Consider the following 20,600-nt stretch of genomic DNA (forward strand, 5'->3'; position numbering starts at 1 on the left):
CTCTTTATTGTAAAAGATGCAATGCAATGTAAAGTCCATTTATTGGATTGAAATGAATGGAATAATTCTTTAGCCAGTTTGCCAGATAGTCCAGTTACAGCTTCAGTTAAATAAGTAAATCAAAAAGCAATGAATTCTTTAGCAAAGAGATAAAATTTTCTCAGGTTCAGTAGGGCTCTATTTTCCCATAGGAAATAGCATAACAAATATCATAGCAGGGAATGGTGAATATAATCTTAATTTTCTCTTTTATGGAGGAAGCTTTTCACACCCAATATTGTGTTGCTCTCAGCTGCTAAAATATTTAGGTTCCATATGCAAAATGAACTCTGCATTATTGCTTATGTGCATATTGCTACTTCTACATTCCACTCCACTGAAAAGCACATGATAAGCTTTCCACAATTAAGGGCTATTTAATGACAGACACTCATTGGAAACTGCTTCCAAACAGTGTTGGGATTGCAATCAACAGGTTTAACAGAACAATTCCAATGCTTTGAGAGTAGCACTTTGCTGGTATCTCCTGAATTGTTTGCATTTGCCTTCTGTGTGCTTTCCTACTTTCAACTAAGCATTTTTCCTGTGCTTTCCCAATGACTGAATGCACTTTGGTCTGAGGAAACAAGTCCTACAACTATGAGCACAATACAATAGAAATATTGAAGACATGAATTACAGTAGAGACTGCTCATCAGAAAATCAAACCTCTTCAGTTGCCTGTTCTTGTCTGGGGATATTATTACTGTGTCAGAGAAGTACAAGACACTGCAATTTACACTTCTATTTCTCCTTTCAGCTGAGGGTATCGCTATAGAAATTAAACATGAACTGAGCACTATAAATACCTCAGAGCAATGAGTAGATATTAATAATGATATTGAACAAAAATACAGGAAAAATAATACCCTTTTGTTAGAATATAAAGCACTTAACAGATTTCAGTGAATTAACCAAGATCAAACAGAAGGTCATTGTGCACAGCTAGAAATAGCTTCCAGAGCTTTCCTCAAGGCATGAGAAGACAATCCCTCAGAACTCAGCTTAGAGAAGGATTTCTTTAGGGTATATGCACAGGGAAAAGTCCGATTAACTAAAGCTTTGCACACGACTGAAAGCTGAGAACCTTCAGGCTTTGAATCCTTTCAAAAAGAGGCAGGTCCAGAGGTAAAAGTATAATGAAGATGTTCATAGTATATTCCCTTTTTTCCCTGAGCTGAATTTCCATCTGATTTCTTCCTTCATGGACTACCATTTCTATATTTCCCCCATCACAAGAACTCCACCTTACCTTAGCCACTGTTTTACCTGGCAGTGAAATTCAGTATATCCAGCATAGCCCTGGCTGTGTCCAGCCAGCTCCACCCCACAGCCCCTGTGAGCACACCTGGAAAACATTTACCTGTCCTCTCCTGGGTTGTCCCACAAGGCCAGGAGTGAGCATCCTGCCATTGCCTGATCCCACTGAAAAGGCAAATTCACAGTGTCAGTTTTCCTTCACCTCTCCACAGTGCAGAGCTAAGAACATTCTGGAACTAAATTTGAATTTCCCCTCAGATCTCTGTTATTTTCAGAGCTATTGATGTGAAATGTCCAAACCCTTCTGAAACTAAAGGATTTGAATGCTTACTGGGATAATTAATGGATTTCTCTCTCCCTCTGTTCTGTGGGATGGGGAGCTCTGCTTCCCAGCCTGGCTGCTCCTGATGTCCATGCCTCACAGTGATGGAATAGCCTTAAGAAAGCTTTCACAAGAATATAGATAATTGAGTGCATCATTCGGTATGGGTTGATGATTTGCCTCAGTAATGCATTTAATGAAGGTACCCTGATTATTGCAGGAGCCATGGCATTATCTCAGGCTGGTTCAGCTCTCCAGGCTGTAGCTGGATGTGCAACGACCTTGTCCCTGTGAAAGGAGGCTTTTGCATTGCCATTGAAAAACTTTCCACTGCTTTTAGTCAACACCTGCATCCTCTGATTGAAAGTGATCATAGAATATATGAAGAATTATAGCTATTTGAGTTTGTATGCTGTGGCATGACACAAATACTGTGTTATTTTCAAAGATACTGATAATTGTAATGCCCCGTGATGATGCTGATCCCCAAGTATAAAGATTAATTAAGACACAGGTATAATTAATCCTTATCAGCTGGTGCTTTGCCTGAACCTCCATCAACTTCCACATAATGAAAATTTTCATAGCCTAGTTAATGCAAATTTGGGTCTTAAATTTATCAAGAATATGCCAAAGTGTTGGCACTTCATATTGAAATTGTGCAGCCAGAGCTCTATACAAAAGTCATTGTAGCACAGGCAGACATGAAGGAACACCTTAAATGTTACTAATAATGTTAATTTTATTACTTCTGAAAAGAACTTGACTGTTTTTGCAGACAGCGAAACCCCCTTGAGCCACTGGTGGGCCCCCACAGGGAAGAAACTTGCTAGGCTGTGTTAACTGGAGTGCAGCCAGTGGATGAAGGGATTATTCTTTAAACAGGCACTCACCATGCCACATCTTGATTAGGGCAGCTAGTCTGGGGCCCTCCAAACCAAGCCAGATGTAACTATATAGATATAATTTCTTTAAATTATTCATATTTATATATCTCAGATTGTTCCCCTGGAGACTCCAGTTCCTAATGCTAGAAATATATCTAAACACCTCCCTAATAATAATCTTAGTGACACTGCTGGGAGGTGAAAATGGATTTATTGTCGTGTTTTTCAGCCCTGACATAGAACTGCAATACATTTAAATCACAAGTTTGCGCAGAACTGGGATCTCCATTTCATAGCAGTAATTTTCTCTTTTCTGCAGTCTGCAGATACAGAACAGTGCAATACATTATTGCAGCTTTAATGTTCACTATCTCAGGAGATTACCACAGTGTCAGACAGAAAGGTCTTAAGGAACATTCATATAGAAACTAATTAGAGCTGTTTGCTCTGCACACCTGGCATGGGGGAACTCCTTTGCAAAAGCAGCCAGACCTGCAGCATTTAACTGATTCACACTGACAAAATTCTTTCTCCTTCTGAGTTTTATGACACGTTCACAAGCTCTGTAACAGCTGAGCCAGGAGCCCTGACAGTACCTGACCTGTTGCACACTCCTGATTTCACCTCTCTGTGCCTTAACTGAAGCAGGGTTCCTATGAAAATGTAAAATATTCTAATAATCACAGGATCACCGCCTCGTTTGGGTTGGAAGAGACCTTAAAGATCATCCTATTCCATCCCCTACTGTGGGCAGGGAGACCTTCCACTAGAAAATGAACCACTAATCATAGATTCTATCACATCACAGGAGCACAGTGGAGCCAAATTAAACTCTGTTTATCATGCTAACTTCCACCTATTAACACTGACTTGAAACACCAATACTGGCATTTGAATGCCTGTATGTATTTAAATTTCCCATCTAGGAAAATAATCCTATTTACAAGCAGAAACTCCATCATGTGATATTCTCTCAGGATTAGCAGAGAGGATTAGGATCTTTAGACCCACCACCTAATCCTCTCCAGTCCCAGGCAATCCCACTGGGAGACGCTTGCTTGGGCAAGTGGAGCAGGAGAAGGTGCAGATGCTGCAGAGTTCAGACCAGCAGTACAACTATGCAGGAGCGTTTGTTTAGCCGTGATTTTCTATTGAGAGCATCAAAAATACGGTACTGTAAGGAATTTCTGATTAAAGTACAGTATTTGCTAATCTCTGTGTAATTAAAGATGTGCCACGTACTGCTCTAATTCACGTGTCTAAAAGCACACAAAACTCTTTCACCTTTCTTACCCACAGCTGTTTCCACAGAAGCAGTTGGAGTTGCTTGTTCTCAGGTGGCATATGGGGATTAAAAAGTTCCACATTAAAAGCAGAAGACTAAGAATGATAAGAATTCTTTACACTAAAATCATATCATACCAGTCAGTTAAAAGAAAGCATAAACTCGATCAGAGCATACTTTAAACTGCATTTATATAACGATCCAAAGAGAGATAATTAACCAGCCTATGCCATCTAGTGGGCACCACGAATCCCTGTGGGGGATTTCACAGTCACTCGCTGCTTTTATTTGCAAAGTACCAGCAGCCAGGGCAGTGAGGCTCTGCAGTGGAAAATTATCACTGTCCAGATGCCAAAACAACACTTAAATACCTCTACAGTCTCCTTTTATGGAATTTAATATTTAATGATAACCCTCTGTGCCAAGATAACCTTATCTTTTATATCCCTAATCTTATGAAAAAAAAAAAAACCTGCACAGAAATACTTTGCTGTAGGACCTTTGTTAGGGAAGCTGTTGCTGGATGCATTTGTATTAATTATATATATTTTAAAAATCGCTGTGCCCAGGCGAAGCTTCTTCAGCTTTCATCTTTGAACACTGTAATAAGTCGTAGTAATTAATAAAACACTCATTTGCATTTAAGCTATTAATAGTGGAAATGTTGCATCACAGGTTCTTCGTAATTCCTAATCTACTTCTTACATCTGGTAATCACTATATAAATGTCAGTATTTTGACATAAATGTTATGAATGATAGCGTGCCATTTTTTTAAACATTTGCCAGCTAATCAAATTAATAGTCTTTAATGCTGGGACCTTCTGGTTTCCTTGATAGCAAAACTCCTTTTCATTATACCCACAGAAAAAAATGGTAAAAACCGTGATTCTTGTTCTTAGCAGTTTTCAGCTGCTCAGAGGAGGGAGAGCTCAGGGATTAGAACACATTAAAAGCATTTTATGTGAACTATAATCACCCATGCCATCTGATTATTGTCTATTATTGCAGTGATTTCTAGCTCTGCATTTGGCAGCCCTCTGCATTTCTTTTTGTAGAACATAAAACGGTCATCTAAATAAATGAGAAGAGATTGGGGGGATCAAGCATTTATTCCTTTAGCTGATTTTTGGAATACAACTAAGATGTACTTGAATATACTCAAGAAGCCTTTTAAATTCACCCAAGAATTTTTTAGATGTAGAACATCAGTGGTTATGAAAATTATTTGCATTTTTAAGTCACTTTGGGGCTTTTGGAATTTTTGCAAAGTATGAGGCTCACAAATGCAGATGAAATCGGATCGGGGGAATCCGTCTATAAATTTAGGCAGCAAAATTCAGACTGAAGATGACAAATGCCCATGAAACCTGTAACATGCTGAAGAACTATAGAGCAGGACAGTCTGGGGTACTTGTAGACAAATTGAAAGAAACGTGGTTTTTATTCTTTGTGCTCTTTTTATAGTGCCTTCAAAGCATGTCACCCCAAAATAAAGAGCTTCTACTTCGCAACTGACTGCCTTGAAGAGATGAACAGGTGAGTTATGTGTCCTCTTTGTTCTGGGGTTTTCTTTATCCTGGTGCTTCAATATTTCATCTCCCACAGGAATATCCTCCTGGAGCTTGACGGAATGCTGGCTCATGGTGTTCTCAGGATTAGTCTTCCATTAATTTCAGTAAATATATTACATCCTGTGGCTCGCTTTGCTGACTTTTCCTGCCGTGACAGGTCTTAGTTCTACAAGGGAAAGTTACTTGTGTTGGTCTCATCTATGTTAATTAGAATTTTTTTCTCTTGTTAATTGGCTTAAGGTTCATCACCCTTGTGATGTTCTGTAGGTAAAGGCTGGAAGTCTTAGTGAGATCAATGTTTCTGGTATATTAAACAGTGTGCCCACACCAAAGCTTGTAAGAGTATACCCAGGTGGTGGGGTGTATGTACATATCTACCTATTTATTTATTTATTTATTTGTATGTATATATATTCCCTTTGCAATCCCAAGAACAGCCCCCAACAACACAGAAAATCAGCAGTAATTAATTTTATTCACCACATCACTGTCCCAACAGAGAGCAGAGCCAAGCAAAGTTCCATTTTTGGTGTTGCAGTGAGCTTTTAAATGTCCTTGGACGTGCTGGGAGGGCATTCCAAACTTCTGCCTGGACAAGGCTCTGCACAACCTGATCCAACATTAAAGCTGGCCCTGCTGTGGGCGGGTGTGGGAACAGACACCCCCTGGGAGCTCTTCTAACCCAAATTCCTCCGTGCTTCTCCTTTGTGATTCAGTGGTGAAGGCAGAGGTTGGGTGGAGGTGGGACGGGCTCTTAGATCCCAAAAGGCAGAGTCAGATGTCCTCCCTCCTCCTGTTACATCAGAAATTAATTAATTCCCAGCTGAGGTGGAAAGCACAGGGACACTTAGGACAAGGTCACCATACTGGGAAGCCTTCAATCTTTCCTGGCAAGAACTGAAACTTTGAGATGTTCTCACTTACAGTTGTTCTGAATGTTTGCCAGCTTGGAAAGATAGATCAAAAGGATGGGGTTTTTTATTTTGGAATATTAAGGCCTAAAAAATCGTTGCTGATTTGAACATTTATATTCTGTGGCTTACATGGCTCTTCAGGTATGTTGGGGTGTGAGCCTGGCTGGAGTGAAACTGTTGAGGGCTGTTCATCCTGCACTGATGAGGGTGATGAGCTTCAGTCATCAGCAGTGGGATGCTTTCGGGGTATAAGGTTGCTGAGAAATATTTTTGCAAGGTTGTTCACGTTCCATTGCTCAGTTCTGCAGTGTGGTTCAGGTTTGTTTGGACAAAACTGAAGTGTGGATGTTTTTTGCTGGTTTAACTCTGCCTGATCTCCCTTGATTTCAGCTGCTGGGGTAGCTCTTGTTTGTTGAAGTGCCATTGATCATATCTATAGATTATACATAAAATGTTTTGACTCAAGGAAAACCGGGAAGCTTTGACACACATTTGATAAGCTGCTTTTACATCATCTGCTGATTTTTCCATGGGGAGACCAGGAATGCCTGTATGGCAATGAGGTCTTGGGTCACAGGAACTGGGCTGGGAAGGTGCCAGCGTGTCTTTTCATACCATGCCATCCTTCACATCATTTAATCTGGAATTTACTCTGGAAAAGAGCCTTTTCCCTGATTTTTTTTTTTTTTGGGGGGGGGGAGGTGGGGAGAAAGAAAGCAAAGGGTGAAGTCATACTTGAATTATTTTGTGCAGTATTTTCCCTTCAGCAATACTGTCCCTGCAGAGCAATTGGAATTCACTCCCCACCCAAATGATGGATAACTGCTACCTCTGTCAGATCCCTGGGCATGCCTGCTGCTCTCACAGGCTTCCTGGAATTCCTTCTCCCAGAGACCCTGTGTGAAATTTGAAATGAAGAAGCAAGATTCATAGATGAAAAATGTGTTTAAAATACTGACTTCAAAAATCTCGCTCTTCACAACAAATTGCTCATCCTATAATGTGAGGAAATAGGGTAAATGTATTGCATCTCCTACTCCTGATTTCAGCACAGAATTTAACTGGATTTTCCCTGCTGATGGAAGGGGAAATCCCTCATGCTGAAAATGAAGTTCTAGTACGGAGAGGAGCATTCTTCATTCACTATATGGGGAATTCTATCCTTTCTCCAACCGCCTTTACCACCAGCTTTTGTTTTAACAGCTCTTCTTAAGAGTTTCTCACCTCAGATTCACCGTTTCATTTTTTTTTTCCCACTCTGGAACGCTTTAATGTGCCTTTAACCCCACATTGCTGAAGGAAGAGCTGGACCCAGTGGGAAGGGATGGATTATTCTGTGGCAGACCGAGGCACTCAGCTGTGGCTGAGTTTTGCCTGCTGTGTTACTTGGGTTTGCAAAATTCATGCTCGTGCTGTTTTGTCAGGTCTTACACGAGCAGAGCCGTGTTCTTAGAAATGAATTAATAATGAACTTGATGAGCTCATCTCTGGCTTGGTACTCCAAGCTTGTTAAAGGCCTTATTTCCCAGAAGTGCTTCATCTCCTACCACACCACACATAACCTGTTTATGGCTTTAATTAGCATTGAATTTAATATTCGGTTGTTTTACAATATCTACTTTATTTAAAACTTACATGCCACTGAAGTCTGCAGTGCAGTGCATTTGCACTCTCATCATGAACTCCAAATATTAAATTTTTTAAAGTTTCTATTTTAAAGAGAATAATTTGATCACTTTTGATTTGAATAACTGGGTTAACTTTGCAATTTTAATGACTCCCATAAATCTTTGGCGTTCATTCAAGAAATATAACAAATAGCTGCTACTGAAACAGAATTATTGACTTTTTTAGGGGTCACTCACTCCTATATTTTTCAAGACCTGAAAGATTATAGCACAATATTTATCTTTAAAAAAGAACTGCTTGAAAATTGAAGTACTCTGAATTAAGTTTCTATTGATTATGAGCAAATTTTATGCTGTCTCCTAGCTGCTTTTACATATGGAGTATAACCAAGTGAGTTACTCAAGACCTTCCCTAAATCATCCTGTTTATTACTAAACTTAATTCAGTTTTCTCCCTTAAATTTCAGGCAGGTTGGTCTCGTTGACAGGTCTGGCCAAATCAGACGGTGAGCCAGGATTAACTCATCTTTTCAGTTTCAATGCACTTTGTCTCCACTTCATATAAACTAACACCCAGGAAAAGCTCTTGGCAACTACAGATTTCAGCCCTGAGCCCCATCAGACATTTTTCCTCTTAAACTGAACAAGTGAGCAGAGTTTGTCAAATCTGTCTGGCATAATTTAACAACTCTTTATCAAATAGAGCTGAGTAAGTTATTACAGAGCTCTTACCCTCAGCCTGATGAAAAGCCAGGAGATAATTCTGCAGAACATGAAAGGTACTATTCAAACAGAAATCCCTGGAATGGAGCTTCCCAATGGTGTTGTAAATAAATATAAAGAGCAGGTTTTCCTTTCTTCCTTTTATGTTCCCATAAACTTGTTTCAAATCCATGCCTGAGGCCACACCAGCCCTTTAATTTATTTTTCTCACATAAAAGCTCCTAAGTGCAGCACAAGTAAAACAATTTTCTGATCAGAATTAGCTGCAGGGCCCAAGGAGTGGGTGAAACCATGATGTTCATGGGACTGCACAGGGTGATAGTGGAGCTGCTGTGGCCTCTCAGGGCAAAATACTGCATCAGGTATTCCTAGGACTGAGCTGGAATATTCCAAATCTCCTTTTCTGGCCAAGTCACCTGGCTCCTCCTTGCTACAATTTCTGAATGATTTACCCTAGACTTGTGAAGTTCCACTTCCCTCTCATTCAGTCTCCACTTGCTGATGGAGTTTGCAGTGCACGGTTGTGATTATCCAACACCACCCAAATCAGCACTGGGGGGAGTTCATCCCTGGTGCAGGAGGCAGGATCCTCACTGGCTTTCTGCATCCGTTCAAATCACAAAGTTAACTTTATCAAATTCTGCTGTAAATAGTGCCGGTGTGAATTGATAAAGTTCTGGGAGTCAAGCAGTTCAGCTGCATTTCACAGAGCATTCCAGCCCTGCACCTCTCTGGGGAAAAGGCAGTGTCACAGTCCATGGTGTGATGTTATCCTGGAGATACAGACTTACTCTGCCAAATCTGAAGGTTTAGTAATAGGAGAATAGGAGAATAACTAATAAAAATAAGAAATTTCATCATACTGAATTAGCCAGAGATTTAACAGCATTATTTGGCCTATATGAGCTGATTTTTTAAAAGCTATGGAGAAGCAGAATTACACAATTTCACAAGTAAATCATCCCATTTCTTAAAAAAAAATCACCTTTAAAGCCCCAAAACCCTATCCATAGTTTATGCCTTGCCAAGCTCAGTTCTCCAGCTTGTAAAGAAAGTTTTCTTTCTCCAGGGCTTTCCTTTGGGCCGGTCATTTGGTGAAAGCTGAGGTAAAAGTTTGTATGAGTAAGTAAGAGAAATTCCAGTTGAGTGAGTTTATGTGACTGTTTTTCCTTAGGGCCTATTATTGGTTCTGGATCAAATCAATCAGCTTATCCATTACTGTGTGCTTTTATTCTCTCTGATACACATATTTGTGTAAACTATAGTTGCACATATTTGTATAACTGTATTTGTACAGCAAAATGCTGATACCAAAAGGGTAATTTAAATTTATTTGCTACAAAGCAGTGAATTTCTTTTGTCTATTAGCCACTGGGGAAAACAAAACTAAAGAAACAATAAAAACAAACAAACAAACAAACAAAACCCCAAACAAACAAAAACCAAAACCAACAAACCAAAAAACCTACCCACACCAAACCAGGCTTCTGAGTACAGAGGTGTAAGTGCACTTGTTTGACAGGGAAAGTAAAAAAAAAAATTAAAAATAATTAAAAATGAAATCCCATTAAGTGCATGAAGTAGATGCACATGCAAAGAGAGCACAGATTGGTTCACTTGTCAATTCTTAAGATGTCTCAGGTTTTTTTCCTATTTTTCCAGCCTGACAAATCTAAGAAGACAATGCATGAAACAAGATCAGCAGTCGTGTCAAATTATCAAATCAGAGAGTACTCAGAATTTATCCCATGAATGATTTTGCTTAACAAATCCCAGCAACTGTGACAAATCAAACAGCAGAGACAGAGGCTGCTGGGGGCTGATACAAAGGGAGAGATGAGATCATGGAGAAGGAGCTGCTCGGGGTTAAATTTCACCAGGAGATGGTTTGGGGATGCTTTTGTGCGGAGGAAAATCAAGGCATCATTTCAACCACCCCTATTACAGCATCCTTTATTCTCTTAAATGAATATATTACCTGCATAGTCATAGAAAACAGTGAAAATTATTACCTTAGGAAGCCAAATGGGAAATGCATTGATTTTTCAGGTGTTCAGTAAGAAAGGCTGGTCAGAGAAGTCAACATAACAAGTACAAAATCAATTTTTAAATCTAATTGTGCATTGCAAAGAATTTTACTGTTAATTCTGGAATCTGATTATCCCAGTGATGTAAAAAAAAATATAATACAAAGCTTTTGTTCAGAAATTACATGTAAACTGCAGTGAATAAGTTCTATGTATGAAATAAATGGTTCAAGAGAATCTCTAATAGACTTAAATATAACTTGATTCAAGTGAAATTTAACTTCCACTTTAGTTCTAGCTTTTCCTTTTAACCAAAAAATCTCAAATGTAGATGCAATCTCAAAAATGAAGAAAGACTATTTCTGCACTGAAACATTCCTAACACAAAGCTGAGATGGTTTACAAAGGCAAGAATTAATGATGAAAAAGATGCAAGGAAGATAGGAAATACATTTTATTTATTCTTTCTGTTTATGTGTCAGGATTTCATAGACTTCATTTTTAAAGGAACATTTAACAGAGAGAAATGCTGAAAGTAGCTGGACTTTTTCTTGAATTTACACCTTTTCAGGGCATATAATTTTTTTTTACATATTCATTTGAATTAAATAGTTTCTTCTAAAATCAGCCACCTGGTAAGGGAAATAAGTGAGGATATTAGCAAATAAAACTCTTCTGAGCCACAGAAACTCACTACTTCCTCACCTCTTCTCCATGGGTTTATGGAACAGTTCTAACTATAACATAAAAATTGTAAACTTTTCACCCCTCTTCTATAGGAAGAAAAAAAGTTTATCCTCTTGCCCTTGGTTTTCATTCTCTAACACTAAGCAAAATAGTTCTCTCCAATTTATGACAACTAAGATTGTCCAAGTTATTTTATTTTTTTATTTGAGCCTTTTCACTCCAGACTCGTAGAAAGGAGCAGCCAAGGGAGTGAGTGTGATGCCACTGAGGAAACTTTAACTGCCTTCACTCCCAGAACATCCCACTGACCTTGGGCTGCTCAGTCCTTGCTCAGCAGGAGTAAACTACAACAGCCAGGAAACAGAAATGTAATTATTTGTACATTGAGGAGCGGCATATTGTTTTCAGTACAGTGTCAGGAGAGCAATGTGCAGTTGTTTCCAGTTGTCTAGCCCCCTTTAACATTTCCCGGTGTTTCTGTCAGCAGGTGAATGTGCTCCTGATTCCTGACAATTCTCTCTTCAGGATCAGGCTTTGACCCTTGAGCTCCTCAGCTCCTCCCTGCCCTGGTGCTTCCTTCACTCATCAGAGCCCAGGCCTGGGGCAGCAACAGACTCTCAAAGAGGCATGGGCTGTAATCCCTGGGTAATAACCAGAATTATCTCAGTAAATTTAACTTAAATACTACCAGGCAGCTCTATTTTATCCCAAAGCAATGACAACAGTGCCTGTTTGTAACCAACAGAATTAATTAAAGCCAAGTCTGATTTATTTAGAATTTAATTGAGACAAAGTACAAAACTTGTGCATTTTGCTGGCTGTACTCAAGGCTCACCTTTCCCTGTCTTTAATTCACTGGAGTACAGGCAATTGAAAACAACCCATTTCTTGGTGCCCTGTAGGTTGTTACAACGTGCCTTGGTAAGGCAGTGATTATATCTTGTGGGGATTTGTACAATCCTGGAGGTTGTGGCAGAGGATCCGCGGGACATTCAGTGCTGTTCTGTGCCATCACAATTTCCATCCAGAATGCAAAGCCTGCGCCCTGTTGGGTGGCCTAGACTCGGTGAAACATCCTGGCTAAGTTGTTTAATTATCAACAGGAAAGAGCTGTTGAAATAATCCAGGTAAAAAGGCAGGATTTGAGGGGAAGGGGCCCAGCTTTCTGCCTGGGGTCGAGGTACTGGGATGTGCATGTGAGATCCCAAAGGTGTCCCTGCCAGGGCAGCCCAGGCCCCCTTGTGACCATGGGGAAGTGCCAGAGCTGCTGGACCGCAGCTCTAGAGCCCAGACCAGCAGTCCAGCCCCTGGGGTTGTGCTGGCCAGGTGCAGCACACAGAGCCCTGCAGTGCCCAACGTTCTGTGGGATGCGCATCCTCCATCCCTTGGGCTCCCAGTGCCCAACTGGACCCTAGAGTTTGCCCACAGGGCACCCAGGGCAGAGTTCAGAACCAACTGCCTGCCTTTCCAAGCTCTCCACAAAGAGCTTTTTATAACCTTGACTGCAGTTTTCTGAAAAATGAAAGCAGTTTGCTCATCAAGGAAATTCATCAAGTTTACTTTTGAACTGAGTTTGCATTTCCTTGGGAAAAAAAAAAAAAACTGTAAGAAAATGAGCTGTAATCTCACCGCTTGTATATCTCCTGATTAACCTCAAAAACATTCACTCATGCTCTTTTTAAAAACACAAAACCTAAAATGGAGATTCTAGTTCTTTTATCGGAAGAGATTTCAGCATGATAAGCCACTGAATGTCATCAGATAACCCTTTATGTTGGCTTGACAAAGAGCTGACTCTGAATTGCAGTAAATGAGGTAAGAAAGTCCTTGTAACTATAGCTGGGGATGATCTTGGCCTTTGGAAGAGAAAAGCCTGAGCAGCCTTAGAGAAGGAAGATTAACTTCAGCTAATTGCAGATTTGGTCATTGAGGCCATATGTGTAAAGCTGATACTCTGGGTATCCTCAGAACCTCCCTGGCTCTGCAAGGTTAATCCGAATACTTCAACTGGTGTCTATATTTGCATCCAAAACCCGACACCCTCAAATTAACAATGAGCAGCAAAAAAAATTTTTGCAAGAAATTTAAGACAATATTAATTTCTGTGCACTGACCACACAAATGGCTGAGTCTGTTTTAACTTGGAAAATGGTAATTAGTCCCAATTTATCGTTGTTGCTTAAGCAGAACCTCAGTGGAAGGCACTGAGCCATCCCGCTTAATTGCCAAAGGCATATGGCAAAGTATGACTAAAACTATTTTGCTCCAGTGCTAATGAGTTTGGAAATTCAGGAACAACTGATGAAAAACTGGTGAATACAAATGCTCAATAACGAGCAGGGAATGATGTCATTGCCATCCCTGCAATAAAGGATCTGCCTTGCGAGGGAAGCAAGTGCCAGGCGATCAAGGCACTGTGCGCTGTGTGAAATGATGCTGCTGAGCGCTGTGCAGAAGCTCTTCTGTAAATCTGTTAATCCATTTCAAATGTACTTCCCTCACGATAAAGATGAGTTATTGACGTGCCGATGCAAACAACGGCTGTAAGCAGTCCTCACCCTGCAGTTGGTATTTGGGAAAACTAATCATCATTTCCATTTTCATATCCAATTTGCTCACTTCTGGCTTAATACTGAGATGCGAAGCAATATGATTGTACAGTTCTTTATTTTCATAGTTTTTCAAGTAAATTAAACCCTGTCACAATTCCAGTGAGAAGCAGACGTTGTTGTCCCTTTTGGCTATTTAGGAAAGTCACAAGATCCGTGGAAGGCTGTGCTGCAGGCCATGCAGTGCGTCAGGGCTGTACCCAGTATTACAGATGAAGATCATTGCTGGGAGCTCTGCGGAGCTGTGAGACCAGGAGATCAATACGTGCTGAACTGTGCGCTATTTTTAGTGGAGAGTTCACTCTTCCTTCATTTTCAGCCTCCTTGCTGTGCTTCCCATCTCCCACACACCACTCTCCTGGACAATAACAGTCACAAACGTCCTTAAAAGCTTTTTTTGTCCTCTTGTACAAGTGGGAAAGAATGACAGGGAATAGTTTTTGTTTTAATCTGCAAAACAGCTCGTCCTTTTGATACTGCATGTACTGTTCACTAATGTCTGACTTGAGGCCTCTGAAAGATGGTTTTGTCATTATAATATTCATTAACCAAGAAGGTAATTATTAGCAAATTTGATGTTGCAAATGTTCAAAAAGGAAAAAAGAGCTGCTTCTAGGTAAACTCTCACCTCAACATTCTGGGAAATTAATGACATAATTAAGAGTTTAGTCACCAAGGAAGGGAATGGTTTAAAACATCCCAGGCATTATAGATCTCACTATTACTGCTTTTTTCTTTGGTTATATCTCCTTGTTGATGCAAATAAGATAATTTTTGATTTTCCATTTGCAAAACATTAAGAAGTGACTTTTCCCTCTGTGTGTTAATTTCCTTTCCCCCCTAGCTTTTCAATTATATATTGTATAAATATCCAGTAATTTTACATAAAGATAACTCAACAGGTATTTTCCCCAAAATAAGCCATAATGTTTTCCTAATAAGTAGAGAAACTTATTTTCTATTAAACTAAATAATTTGGGGACCAAGAAAGAACCCAGCACATCCAATGCCAAATGCAAACATTGAAGTACTTGCAATTTACCAAGTCTTGTTCTAGAAACCCAAAAGTCTGTATTAAGCAAATTAAGGGAAAATAATGTTGATATCACAGCTCAACACTAAATATTTATATCACCAGCATTGTGAATCCAGACTAGCAAATAACCAAACTGCCACAGGCTCTTTTAGCTTTCTGAGGATACAAGTTTAATACAACTTATTTCCCAACACAGCTTTTCAGACAATAATTATCATCTGTCTATTTTATTTTCCAGTATTTTGGCAGTTCATGCAAATTCTTGAAATAAACAGAAGTAGCAGTCAGAATAGATGTGATAAATCCTTCACTCCCATTTATCAAGCACCCAACACATCTGAATCATGGGTTTAACAGACTTTTTGCATTAGGCATTGTCTCTGACTTTTCCAGATGTTATGAATGTGGATGCCTTCACATTTACATGAGATGTTCCTTTTAAATACCTCTCTTCCTCATTTTTATCGTTCTGTTAGATGGATGAATCGTTTGGGTCTCGCAGCAATTGGTTACACACCTGATGACAAGGATATTCACCCGGATGAAGGTAATGCTTCAGTGATTATAATTAGGAGAAGAGAGCAGACAGTACAAATCTGTTTCAGTATTTCAATAAAGCTGGAGAGGTCATAACTGACTTCATTAGCAACATATGGCCATATCTTTTCCAATATCAATTTTGACAAGAATACATTTCCTTGAAGCACTAAATTTATTGGTGCCACCACCAAAGAAAATAAAATTCTGAGCAGTAATTTTAAGAAATATCTAAAATTGGTGATAAAGAGAATGTGGGGTTCAAGGTGAGGTGTGATCTCCCAGATCTCAGCCCTCAGGGATGTTCATTCCCCTGCAACCAGTGCAGACATCACAGACTTGGGGCAATGTGTGTTTCAGCAATATTTGTTTGCACCCCCTGAGCTCAGGTGCCAGCCTTGCCCTTTCCCCATCACTCACAGTGGAACCTCTTATGCCCAATTAAATTAAGTGTTCTGGCTTGGGCTCTACTTCAGCATCTGGAATGAGATTTGTTTGAAAGTCTTTGAGCAGAAGTTGGGTTTTAGTGGGAGTCAGGTGCCCAAGCTGCCTTCTGTAACACTTCCCTAAAGCACTGGGAGGTTGCTGCACTCCTTGTGTGTTTGAGGTGCCAGACCTTCCCACCAGCCCATTCCTGAGTGGCTGCCAAGCCCTGCAGGTGACAAGGGAACGTTTTCCTTGCCACGGAAGGATGTTGCTAAAATGTGGGATCTGCTTTCTTGTGGAAAACACCCGAGTGAAAGCTGGAATGCTTTGTCAGCAGATTACTGGAGCGAAAGCGACCAGGACGACATGGACGGCTCGCTGACCCTGAAGCAGGAGGGCTCCTCCACGCTGTGTGACACCTACCACCGCACACCCTCAGTGAGTCACAGCCACTGCAAGCCCCCCCAGGCCACCAAAACAGCCGCATGCCTTCACTTGCACCTCCCTTGTCCTCGGGTGTTTAAGCACCATAAAGAACAAAGGCGGATATGATTGTAAAGATGAAATCACTCTTGTTCCCCATGAGCCAAGATTTTCCCATAGCAACCCAGTTAGAAAGGAAGGAGAGGTAAATGTGTCCTGACACAGATCTGTCACCACACTGGAAATAGGACCTTTTTTTGTAGGATTGGTGAAACTACACATCATAACAGGAACAGAATATTCAAATTTTACCTTCACTGCAGAATATGAAAAGAATGTGGTGGATGGGATAGTTTGTATTAATTGAAACTGATTTTCAGTTATGAATATTGGATTCTGTACGCTAGAGTTTAAGATCAGCTCACATTCACGCAGTAATTATGTTTTAGTTCTTTTTTAAAGAGCAAATCTTTCTAGGAAAGGGTTTTGGTTTTTTTTACAAGATTGTGTACAATGCCATGGTAATGACAGTGTTGCAAATAGAACATTTCTATTAGACAAAACCCAGGCAATTATGATAATTATTCTATGATTCTAAGCACAGATAGGACTGTTCTCTATTTTTCTTTCAGATTTTTCTTCAGCGTGAATGACACGATCCTCACACAGCCAGAACCAAAGAAAGAGTGACTGAGACAACAGCATCACATGGGTGAAGTTCAGACTGATTTTCACCCATGTGATGCTGTTTTATCAACTGGGATACAGGTTAAGCCCCTCCCTTTCTGTTTTTCCACATTTTTGCCTTTCTCGTTGTTTTGAATTAAATTTATACACAGACCCAGCAGAATTCATTCAAATTGTTTCACAAGTTCAACAGTCCCCCAGCCAAAAATCTTCCTGGGTGCTGAAGTTTTTGTTGTTTGGGTTTGTTTTTTTGGGTTTTTTTTTCTGTTTGGCCCCTTAAAAAAAAAAAAAAAAAAAAAGAAAGGAAATCCAATTGCAGCTTCTTTTGGAGACTTCCACTGTTCTCAGCTGGACTGAGCATAATCTGGACAGGTCTTCAGGAAATCTGCACCAGTGTTCCATTTTTGTTCCCATCAGGAGTTGCCTGTGGGCAGAGAATGTGCAAAACAAGAATAGGGAGTGGTTGAAAGAGCGCTTTATAAAACTTGTCACTGCTAATTATCTTCTGTTTACAGTGGTTCATGTTATGACAAATCAAACCCATCAGTCCATCTGATTACTAGATATCATACGGTCTTTTTTTACACTACAGTAATTTTCTTAGATCTGTTCAAAACATCATCTCATGGGCAGATGTTTTTGTATCTTCCCAGGTGAATTCTTCAAGTCCGTTCCCTGAAGCCAAACAAGGTCGACACTTTTCCAGTGAATCCACGTATTCGCACTCTTCTGCCGAGGACTCACGGCAGGACGCAGCAGGCAGCAGCCACTCCTCGGGGTGCAGACCTCCCTATCGAGAGCGGCGTTCGTGGCAGGACCTGATAGAGACTCCCTTAACCAGCTCAGGGCTCCACTTCCTCCAGACTGTCCCTCCGGAGGCGGAGTACATGAGCGGCCGGCCCGGAATGTCACCGGACAAACGGAGACAAGCCACGCTGCCCGTCCAGAGGCGCCACAATTTTGAGCAGGATGGGCCTTTTCCTCTGGTGGAATGTCCGAGGGGACACATCTCCCACGGGCGGCCCCAGAAACAGCGCAGCCAAAGCCTTCCCCGAAACAGAGACGTCCGCGGGAAGGGGTGCGTGAAGTCCATCGAAGGGACCCATGACAACCTGGAAGAGACAGTTCCAATTAGAAGGCACAATAGTTTCTGTGCAGAGGGTAAGCTCTTGGAGATGTTCTGATCCACTTTACTGCCATCAAAATCCACAGCAGTGCTGCCGCTATTCTCAGCGAGGATTTTGTGTTTGAACCAGCTGGATGCTGGCAAACACGGGAGTTTGTACTTGAAATGCCAGGATGTAGCACTAAAAATTGAGCTTTGGGATGATGCAAATGTACTTGTCTCATCAACATTAACATTGCAGAACTGACTAATAGGTTAAGATGCTATTGAAGTTGCAGTATTGCTGATTTTAGAGACTTCATCTGAATGAGCAGGTTTGTCATTAGATTTCTTTCTTTCTTTCTTTCTTTTCAGAAAACATAAAAGAAATTGAAGAAATCACAGATGGTCTGCAAGAGCTCTACAGAACTCTGGAAGAAGCCAGTCTGTCGGCTTTCGGAGAGCAGCGTCCCTCCACCAAGCAGGAGTTCCGCAAGTCTTTCGTGATGAGATGTAACGACCCAGTGATCAACGAAAAGCTGCACCACATCCGAGTCCTCAAGAGCACTTTAAAAGTAAGGTTTCATCACTGATTTTGCGTGTAAGGAATATATCTAGGAAAAGTCTAACTGTGCATCACAGAATTCTGGTGGGTGGGAGGGACCTTAAAGCCCATCCAGTGCCACCCATGCCATGGGCAGGGACACCTTCCACTGTCCCAAGTTGCTCCAATCCCCATCCAACCTGGTCTTGGACATTTCCAGGGATCCAGGGGCAGCCACAGCTTCTCTGAGCACCCTGTGCCAGGGCCTCCCCACCCTCACAGCCAGGAAATCATTCCCAATATCCCAGCTAACCTTTCTTTCCTTCTGGCAGTGTGAACCATTCCCCCTTGTCCTTGATGTCACTATATGTCCTTTAGCTCTTTACATTCTTATTGTTAATGGTTTTTGTAGCTTTAAAATTAAGTTACAAAGAAACGAAAAGTCCTTGAAAGCAAAGACGTTCCAGCTTAAGAGAAAAAATAAGATTATTTGGCACTACGCATAGGCAAGTTGTAGCATGTGCCACAGACAGAGCTGTCAAACAGTTTGTGCTGTAAGAGTTCCTGAATTTAGGTAAATATTAAAGTTTCCATAGTAGTTTTCCTGGCACTTGTCATTAAAGTTAAAGAAGAAATAAATTGCTGAAACGCAAAATTTCATTTTGACCTGTCCTCTGTCTTTCTGGAATTTGCCAGGCAAAGGAAGGGGACCTCACAGTTATCAACAGCCTTCTGGATGATCCCAACTTAACATCCAAGAAGTTCAAAGATTGGAAATCAAAGAACTATGAGTTTTTCCTGGACATTTGTGAGTACAGTGCTGCTGGGAAGTCTCAAAACGGAGCATCTGAACTGGCAAGCTCAGCCCCAATGCTGACACACACACACTCCTTCATCGAGACTCACGTGTGACAGGAGCCTCAGCCTGGGTCACCGCTGGGTGCCCGGACAGATGCAGTCAGACAAACACCAGTGAATTTATTGCTAAGGTACCCAGCAGTACTGTAAATACTTGGGTAAGAGAATAGTGCCACAGGATGCCTACTACATTGCATGATAAGACAATAATATTCTTTATTAATTTTTTGTTTGCTATTATCAACTGGTGTCCGTATCAAGCTCTGCATTAGAAAGAAGCAGTGCAGAAGTGTAACTGAAAATAAATACCAGTATATTTAAAGTACTGTACTAAAACTCAGCTTATATAGTATGAGCTCCTACAACCATTTTATATATTTAGATATATAAAAATACATATCTATGTATATAAAATGTAACATGGTAGTTGCCATTTCCTTTTAAAATGCCCTAAAGTTCACATTTTCACACATTTTTTCTTGAGAAAAAATATTAAAATGAAGACATGAATACATTGGCCACTCTTAGAGAGGAACATTTATTTTTGCAACATTTCCAGGTAGTGACCATCATTGCAAATAAAAGGACAGAGTTATCAAAATGTAAACTCAATCCCTATAGTGTGCCTTAGAATGTACACTGTACATCAAAGAAATAGATCCCAGTCTGGCCCTATGGGCACTCTGTACATGCCATTTAAATACTGTGTTTGTAACGTGCTGTGCCTGCCTTTAAATGATGGAACACGAGCAAGCAGGTTTGGCACAGAGGTAAGATACAAGTAGAACAATATTGGTTGTTCACTAATGCTGCAACTTAAACTGGTTTTAATAGAATTTGAAGTATTTCATGGTGAAAGAAAGAAAACAAACATCTGCACTTAGTAAGGTACATACTGCAGGTTTTCATCATTTCTTCACTGTGAATTTAAGTGACACGTGACTGTGAGTCACAAAATTCAACAACAGCATGAGAATGAAGCTAAAAAAACCTCCTGAACTGATCAATTACATTCTGTGATAGACTGACA

At 40.5% G+C, this 20,600-nt stretch overlaps 1 protein-coding gene across 1 annotated transcript in view; it reads left to right on the plus strand.

Annotated features, from left to right (window-relative positions):
* LOC134050261 (connector enhancer of kinase suppressor of ras 2-like) overlaps positions 1-19,624 on the plus strand; it is a 163,709-nt gene extending 144,085 nt beyond the window's left edge. The window contains exons 17-22 of the mRNA XM_062503218.1: positions 5,260-5,331; positions 15,467-15,537; positions 16,291-16,391; positions 17,717-18,224; positions 18,544-18,743; positions 19,409-19,624. Coding sequence (XP_062359202.1) covers positions 5,260-5,331; positions 15,467-15,537; positions 16,291-16,391; positions 17,717-18,224; positions 18,544-18,743; positions 19,409-19,624 — 1,168 coding nt within the window. The remainder of the gene's footprint in view (positions 1-5,259; positions 5,332-15,466; positions 15,538-16,290; positions 16,392-17,716; positions 18,225-18,543; positions 18,744-19,408) is intronic.
* The last annotated feature ends 976 nt before the right edge of the window (positions 19,625-20,600 follow it).

This window comes from Cinclus cinclus, chromosome 15, assembly GCF_963662255.1.
Source record: "Cinclus cinclus chromosome 15, bCinCin1.1, whole genome shotgun sequence".
NCBI classification, from domain to species: Eukaryota; Metazoa; Chordata; class Aves; order Passeriformes; family Cinclidae; genus Cinclus; species Cinclus cinclus.